The sequence below is a fragment of the Penaeus vannamei genome, chromosome 40 (assembly GCF_042767895.1).
Source record: "Penaeus vannamei isolate JL-2024 chromosome 40, ASM4276789v1, whole genome shotgun sequence".
Lineage (NCBI taxonomy): Eukaryota > Metazoa > Arthropoda > Malacostraca > Decapoda > Penaeidae > Penaeus > Penaeus vannamei.
The window spans coordinates 11,343,095-11,351,966 of record NC_091588.1 but is presented as its reverse complement, the minus strand read 5'-3'; the positions used below and the strand labels follow the sequence as shown (position 1 = coordinate 11,351,966).

Here is an 8,872-nt window from a genome sequence, read left to right as displayed (position 1 = left end):
AAAATGCATGAGCATCGCCAAGCACGTCAAATATCGTGACTAGTAGTATGATTTATATTCTGTCTATAGGAAATGAACCCATTTACAGTTCATAAGAGAGAGAGAGAGAGAGAGAGAGAAAACCGCTACGAAAAGAAAATATCCTACGGCAAAGGATAACTTCGAAGTATACTATTTCTTGAAGTGTCACACTCTCACTTTCAATACTATATAGCGAGTGTTAACCCCATTCCTAGACTTGCCTCTCGTCACCATCATCTCTAGTATCATTATTTCACAAGCATCTCTCTCGACATCTTTTCGTCGACTTCCCGAAACACATCCTGCCGGGTACACTCCGACCTCGCGTGGCCTCACATCTAATGCAGATCCAATGAATATTAATTCTGACTCAACAAACATTGTGCTCGCTTGTCATTTCTTTTTCTTTTTTTCTTCTCTCTTTTAAAGCACCTTTAGTTCACGTTGGTAGACGAATATAATGCCTTTATAGTACAAGTTAGGATTTCTCGTAACACTGTCTCTACATGCATTAAGCGAATAACTAGAACATATTGTACTAATACCTAAATGTCTAAATCTTTGGGTTCAGTTCCTTTTCACCTTTCATCTCTGACAATATGTATGCAAATGAGATAGCTCCTGCGTTGTTCAATAAGCGGAATTTCTGATCTCTCTTTCCATGTTTATTCATACACCCGGTCTTTGACTTTTCACAGATTCGGAGAAGCAAAGCAGATGTAATTTCAAGCATGTTAGCACTGGTCTGAACATTCTAAACACATGATCTGGTAAGAATATAAATAGAGATATAAATGAATATACTGTTCACAACGATATGAAGATTATGTAGCCAGAGATAAACAAAATTGAATATAAACAAATCATTGCATCCTTAAACGAATCCTTAAAAGGAATGAAACGTGGAAATCTTGATGCGAATATTTACCATGGTCAGCTTTCCCAAGGAGCTTTTACTGATGTGGATTTCTAAATTCGACTGTAAGACTTCGGGAGCGTAATGACTTGCTGCACCCGGGGGGACCTGATGGCGAAAGGGTGAAAGTGTAACATATCTGAAAAATCAGCTTTTTGATATCATGAATATACACTTATGCAGAAAACACGACTTAATGGACTAAATTATATCATTATTCACATTCTGACACAGAATCCAATAGAAACAAAGGCTTTTGCAAATCATATACAACCGACATAACAAGCGGACGAAAGGCAGCCTCGGCAGACCAGTTAAGTCAACACACAGAGCATAAACATCACTGAATATTTCACAGCAGAACAAGGATGTAGCATGCATCCCAATATCCCACAGGAAAACGAATTCCAGTACTGAATAACGAACGCCAAGGCCCCCGAGGCAAGCAGAAAGTCTTGCAAGAGGGCGAAGTCAACAAGGACACGCCCTTTACAAGCAATTTCAAAAGCAAAGATGCGGAGAATGAGGCTTCTTGAAGTCCAACATGCTTGTACTTTGTCAAATTTCTTCAGCCGAGGGTAAGGGAAGTTTGGTCGGATACACGAAGTTTAATTTGAATTCGTCTTGCCTGATTAAGTTCAAGTCTAAGTCATTGTAAATGCCGTTAGGGTTTCCTTCCACGGAATCTGCAGCTAAATTTTCCAAATACAGTCAATGCAATTATCAGAATTCAAGACATACAAGTAAAGCAAACAGAATCTTTGTAGGTACAGAATGGCACAGATGTAGATAGAGGATATATACCTCAAGTAAACATAACAGTAACACATGGTCACTGCCGACAATATTGGTGACTCATAATAAAAACAGGGCAGTTGTATGTCTTTGAATTATTGGAAACCAAAATTAATTGAATTCCTCCGAAAGATTTGCAATGGTTTTTGATGAACATATTGTTAATCCTTTTCATTTATTATCGATTAGATATACGGCAGTTTCCTTAAACGTCTTTTTTCTCTCTTCTCTTCCAAGGCAGTTTCATTTCAGATATTATATCTTATCTTTATTGTTATTTATTAAACACACGAACCTATTCGTCAAAATATCTGTTCAATACCCGGCGTACATGGCTACTTAACCCACGTTACAAGGGCAAACAGTGACAAAGGACTTTAAAAATATATATATAAGAAGTGAATAAGCTGCTTGTGACTTGTAATTACAGAAATGATGAGATGATAACCGTTACTGTTGTATGCCTTTGTCTCAGATGAAAAGATTAAGGAGACTTTTCCTAAAACATTGACACTGATTCTCCGTTGTTGCTTTATGTAGACAGTAGTATGGTTTATTTCTTCTATTTTCTATTGATTATCTATCAAATACACATCACCAATCATTAAAAGCTATTCACTACTCTTCAGTCTCCACGAAGCGCACCATCGCATATGGTGCTAGGGCGGTGGTGCAACCTTTCCCTCGCGAGGCTAAAACTTCTCCTAGAGGCGAGCCCCGCCGCCTATCCTCGCCGGTACCGTGCGCCCGTGACTAGCGCGAGAGCCTTAGTCCTCACACAACAGGGATCGCTCTCTTTTCATGCAGATCAACCGTATTTCAGTTCCCAAGAGCATGGCAGATAAGCTTGACACAGCCTGAGTATAAAGATAGAAGATATTGTAAGTATGCAAGTCAATCTATAATGAGGAGCCCGACTTAAACCCAAGCCTCGTGAAGTGAGCTGAAGCCTCCCGTGAAGCAGGAACGGCTTAGGGACGCAAATGGAGGTCCCGTTCACTCCCCTGAACGTTAAAACAGATCCTGGGCCTGTGAAATGGTAGCGGGCACTGACCCAGGATCATACGCAGGTGTGGCGTGAACCCAGAGCGGAGAAATATTACTAAAAGTCCTTGTGACTCAGCCTATTATTTAAAATATGCAAAAGAAATAAAATATTGAAACACTAAAACTGCTTAAGGCTTAAAAGGTAAAACAAGAACTCACACACTAAAATTACGTTACTTTACTTAAAAAATACCAAGATAAGAAAAGAAAACATACGGTAACTTACTAAAATAGGACTAAAATATCAAAAACGATACTTAAAAGGAACTGACGTTAAAAGCAAAACGAGAAAAGACGAATCCAGAAGGGATTTGTGTAAAAATACGTAAAAAAAAACACTTGAAAACAATGAAACACATAAAAACACATAAATAAATAAGACAACGTCCAGCAAGTACCCTAGGCAAGTAACAGGAAGTATGCTCAGTACAACCTTTGTTCTGCTAACGCCTCAGGCTGAAGTAAATCCAGAAAGGGGTGACACAAACACAGGTTCAGATAGATCTCTTTTTATTGTTATGGCGGATCCGTATTTATGCGGACGTCTTGCTGACGTCTCTGCCTTCATTTTCAATAACTTCTAAATAAAACATAATTAAAATGTGAAAAATATAAGGTACATATAAAAACAACCAGGGATGATAAAAAGATAAAAAGATTAAGACAAATAATTAAAACCATTGAAACATAAAGCATCTTAAAAAGTACAAACATCATTGACATCCCTAAAAAGCTAAAAGGACGATTTGAAAAACGTAAAACATGAATAAAATCAATTACAGAGTAAAATCATAAAACCAAAATACAAATACATATAATAAAAAGACAAGTTTACAAAATAAAAAGGACAAACCCCATCATGCTCATCTATAAAAGGAACAAATCGATAAAATAAGAATACGAAAAAATAAATCTTAAATCTTAAAATGAACAATTAAAATGACGGTCAAATTGATTAAAAGCAATAAATAAAATATTAAGGCAGTAAACTTTAAAACCTAAACAATAAAAGACATCAGTCATTACTTGAAAGAACGAAACAAACTAAGAAAACGTGATCAACACAACTTAGAAAATGGAGCTAAAATAGGGATAACTTAACTAAAAACGAGCAGGGGTAAAAACAATAAAAAAAAAATAGTGTCCCACGCAGGGGAAATGGAGATCATCTGGACACCCCTTCTGGATTCTGCTACGTCTCTCAGAGGCGAGGTTTGAAGAACCTCCACAATCCTCCCATAACCATGGGTCGAAGCAGAAGGCGGAGACAACCTGAAACAGAAGAAAGGTTGGCCTGAGCCCCGTTACTTGCCTCAACAAACTAACAGTGTGCAGACAGCTGAACATGTCTAGCACATCAAATCATAAAAGGACAAAAAACACAAATAGTACAAAAAGGATATCAGTGCTCTATCTGCTCATCTGGGTACAGGTTTTCTCTAGAGGCGTGTGTCTCAGCAGCCCGCAATGAACCACAACCGCTATCGTCGAACTCTGGCTCCATCACCAGAGAGGTCAGCACAGCAACCCATCTGGGTTTGGTGGATTCGGATCATCTGTACCGTCATCATCGTTATCTCCATCATCGTCATCATCACTCGTGCCATACGACAGTTCCGCTGGTGGGTGATAAGCCTTCAGGTGATTCAGGTGGGCTCTGAACTGAACTTCTGTTTCGAGGTCTTCAATTTCAAAGGCAACTGGACCCAGACGTCTGATGATCCTGGCAGGATCTCTCCACTTTCTGGTGAGAGGGGGTAGACCGCCCATCTTGTGCCGATGTTCAAAGTACCATACCAACGCACCTTCAGTCGGCTGAAATTCCACCTTCTTGCCTTTGTTGTATTGCTTGCCATAAATCTGTCATGCTTCCTTAGAGGCTTTCACAGCTGCTTGGCGGGCCTCTTGTAAACGTGCTTGAAGATTCACATTCTCATCAAAGACTGCTTCATTGGTGAGCCCAATCTGGAAGTTAGCATGGCGGCCGGTTAGCATGTAAAGGGGTTGCTCCCCTGTGGTCCGATGGATAGCCGAGTTGATCTGTAGCCGCAACTCAGGAACAAACTGGTGCCAGGTTCGTGGGCGATCATTGACAAGAGAAGTAAGGGCAGACTTTACCACACGATTGGTACGCTCAATCAAACCATTCGCTTGAGGATGGTAGCGAATGGTGTAGTGGTTGGTAGCATGCATCAGTTTAGCGAGTTCCTTAAACAGATTGCTTGTAAATTGGACTCTGTTGTCAGATTGGATAACCCTAGGAGGGCCGAAGCGGGTTACCAATGGTCCAGAAAGGCTCGGTGGACAGCGACAGCAGTGACTTTCCGTAGAGGTATGATCTGCAAATACCGTGAATGCTGGTCTATGATGGATAACGCCCAGCGGATGGGAATGCTGGGCCCAAAGTCCATAATGTCCATCGAGACTCATTCCAATGGAAAGGTAGAAAGGGGTGTCTCAGCCATAGGAACCTTTTGCCTGTCGCCTCTTGATTGTTGGCAAATCTCGCAGCATTCTACATACTGTCGTACATCTTTCAGCATTTTTGGCCCTTAGAACATTGATCTTGCATTTTGAAATGTTCGATGGATGCCTGGATGAGAAGCAAGTGGAGGAAGATGTGATGCTTTTAATGCCGAATTTCGTAGAGTTACTGGAACTGCTAATTGGTATACAATCCGATCTGGTAGATTCTTCAACCGGTAGAGGACGCCTTCCTTCAATTCAAAGTCAGCAAGAGGAAGAGGAATCTTCTTAGCAGGTTTCCCCCTTCCAAATAACTGCAAATCTCTGCAAGCTGAGGATCTGCTTTCTGCTCTTCTGCAAGGCTTTCAGGAGAGAGCTCTGTTATTGTCAGCTTTGCAACTTGTCTGGAGAGCAAGTCTGGCACTTTATTGGTGGGGCCCTCTTTGTACCTGATGCTAAAATCATAGAAAGACAAGCCATGGGCGAATCTTGTCATCCTAGGAGACTTGGTCTTCCTGTTGAACACATACACTAAGGGGCGGTGGTCGGTGTACACGGTGAAGCGCCTTCCATAAAGATAGGAATCGAAGGACCCGGACTCCTTCCACAACAGCTAGAGCCTCTAAGTCGATGGCTGGATAGCGAGTTTCTGCATCACGGAGCTTTCTGCTGAAATAGGCAACTGCATGCGGTGTCTGGTCATCATCTCTCTGCATGAGACAGGCCCCAAGTGCAATACTAGAGGCATCAGTGTGAAGTTAGAATCCCTTGGAGAAGTCAGGCTGGCATAAGACTGGAACAGATGTCAGCCTCTCTTTCAAAGTTTCAAACGCGGCTTGTTGTTCGGGTCCCCAGGTCCAAGCTTGATCCTTTTTCAGCAACAGATGCAATGGTGATGCTAAGGTTGCATATCCTGGAACATGTTTCCTGAAAAATCCTGTTGCTCCTAGGAAACGACGAACTTCTCTAACTGTACGTGGTGGTGAGGTGTTAGAGATAGCCAAAACCTTATCCTTGTTTGGGGAGACTCCATCAGGGGAAATTGTGAAGCCGAGGAAATCTATGGTCGTGGCTGCAAACTGGCACTTGTCCATGTTAAGTTTCAGGCCGGCCAATGACAGCAACTGCAAGGTCTCGTCTAGATCTTGGAGGTGTTGGTCGAAGTTGTGGCTGTAAATGATGACGTCATCTAAGTAGGCTAACGTATGACGTCCCAGTACCGACGACAAGACGACATTCATAGTCCTCTGGAACGTGGTTGGAGCTGTTGATAAACCAAAAGAAAGACGGCAGAACTGGAAGAGTCGGTAGCCATCTGAAAATGCCGTCTTTGGTCGATCCTCTTCTTCCAATTCCACACTCCAGTATGCAGCGCGGGCATCTAAGGTGGTAAAGATGTTCTTTGGGCCCAGTTCATCGATGAGTTCGCTGATAAGAGGCAGAGGACACATATCACCCTTGGTCACTGCGTTCAGGCCACGGTAATCAACACAGAACCTGAGAGCTCCTCCCTTCTTCTTAACCAGCACAACAGGGCTCATCCAGGGGGATGTGGATTCTTCAATGACCCCTGAGCGAAGCATAGAGTCATACTGCTCACAAATAACTTGCCGTGTTGAATGGGGTAATCGCCACTGTCGGATGCAAACAGGCTTGGCATCTCCTGTGTCAATCTGATGCTTGATTCCAGGTACAAGACCTACAGCTTCCTCACCACCATCAAAGAGCCCCTTAAATCGACAAAGCAGCTCAGTCAGCTGATGGCGTTGGGGGTCTTCAAGGTGGCCGAGATCTGGCATCGGGTGGTCATCCAGGCTTGGACCGTGTTCCAGGAGTTCGGCAGCTTCACAGACAGCAATGGCAATAGAGGGCAGCAGCTCCATGTGTTCAACCTCCAGCTCAACATCATAGCCGAAGTCTTCGACTCCATATTGTCGGTTAAAGCAATCTTCTTCCCACTCAAAGTCAAAGGTTTCTCCATCCTCAAGGGAATCAGGCTCGGCAGGATAGTAGTTGGACCTGGCGACGACTTCCTCAGGCATCTTGGGCAGTTGTTGAGATGGGTCATTGGTGTAAATGGCTTCTACCTGCTCTGCCTTCCCAAGGCGTGTTCCATTATGTAAAACCATCGGTTTTGGAGTCGCATTCACTACCCACACAGAGCACCGACGATCTTTCACCTTTGTAACAGCATGAGGTAAAAGAAGTCCTTTCGGCATAGCTGGAACTACAAGGATATCGCCATCTGTTGGTCCGTTCCGCGAAACACAGCCTTCAACAAAGCAGCCACTATGAGCTGCAATACTTGCACGGTGAACAAGATGCACTGCTGCAACGGTCTGAGGATCTTGGGCAGAAACTGGTGCATCTTCACTGGCATCTTCTGTAGGTGGCAGGGGTTTGATGCAACAGATCTTGAGAGACTCCACATCAGTATATACTACTGAGAACTTGTGTCCCTGCAGAGTAATGGTGGCATTCCCAGTTGACGCTTCTGAGGAGAAAGTGAAGTCCAACCGTCTGAGGAGATCCATCCCAATAAGTATGTCACCTGGGAAGGAGACGTCAACTACACTGGCCTGATGAACAATGACAGAATCCACAGCCATTTGAAAGTGGAGTGTCACCTCAGTTGATACTTGGAGTGGTTGCCCTGTGACTCCTAGGAGAAACTTGGTAGACGTCTTGTGCTGATGCTTTTGGTGGGACACGATCATGGCTACAGCACTTGGCTTGATCAAGGTGGCTTCAGATCCAGTGTCAATGAAGCACAGGGTTGTCTTACCATTAATATTGAGTTCCACGAGAGGCCGTCCTGACAACCCGAGGGAACTCAACATGGCTATCTGAGACATTGTGGTTTCTGTCTGCGTACCGGCGGAAGTTACTGCCCCCTTCTGGAACTCTGCCAGCTGGAATGGGAGCTTCTCCTTGCTGGCCACTTGGAAAGGGACATTGTCTAGCCATGTGCCCAGATCTTCGGCAACGGTAGCAGGTGATGTCTCTGGAAGGATGGGGTTGGTTTCGCGCAGAAGTCACATAAGAAGCTGCTCGGCACTCAGAGGTGTTGTGAGTGGCTGTTCCATGGAAGCTACACCAGGGATCACGAGGTGGAATAAGCTGTGGGGTCTTCACTCTGTCCACCTGTGCAGCTATAGGGCAAGCATACAAGTCCCGAGCTCTGGGTGGGCGATCAGGATAGTGGCGGTGGTCACGGTCATCATCCAGGCGAAACTCATTTGGAGGCTGCTGTCGTGTAACTTATTCATGCCTGATCCCGTTCCTGGAGTTCCATATCCTCTGGGCTGTTTCCGCAAGCTGCATGGGGGAGCAGTCATCTTTAACTGCCAAGAAATCCCTAAGCCATGATGGAATGCCGGAGAGGAAAACCCGACGAACAAGCTCAGAGGGATCACCTATTGCTTCTCAATGGTCGCGATACCCCTGGTAGACGTGACCTTCTAACTGGAGATAAAAATCCATGGGAGCCTGCACTGAAGACATCCTGTTTTCAAAAAGCACCTTGTAAAAATCAGCAGACGTGTAAGTTCCCCTAAACTTGGTGCGTAGAGAGGCCTTAAATGTCTCCCAGTCACAGATGAAGTCAAACAGGGGAGAGTTTATTAT

The 8,872-nt window shown here is 43.8% G+C and overlaps 1 protein-coding gene across 1 annotated transcript; it reads right to left on the bottom strand.

Annotated features, from left to right (window-relative positions):
• Nucleotides 1–5,742: 5,742 nt before the first annotated feature.
• Nucleotides 5,743–8,583, bottom strand: LOC138860237 (uncharacterized). The gene is made up of 3 exons (XM_070117437.1): nt 8,415–8,583; nt 6,077–8,222; nt 5,743–5,983 (listed from the first exon to the last, which is right to left on the bottom strand). The coding sequence occupies exons 1-3, from the start codon at nt 8,581–8,583 to the stop codon at nt 5,743–5,745; spliced, it is 2,556 nt and encodes an 851-aa protein (XP_069973538.1).
• Nucleotides 8,584–8,872: the final 289 nt, after the last annotated feature.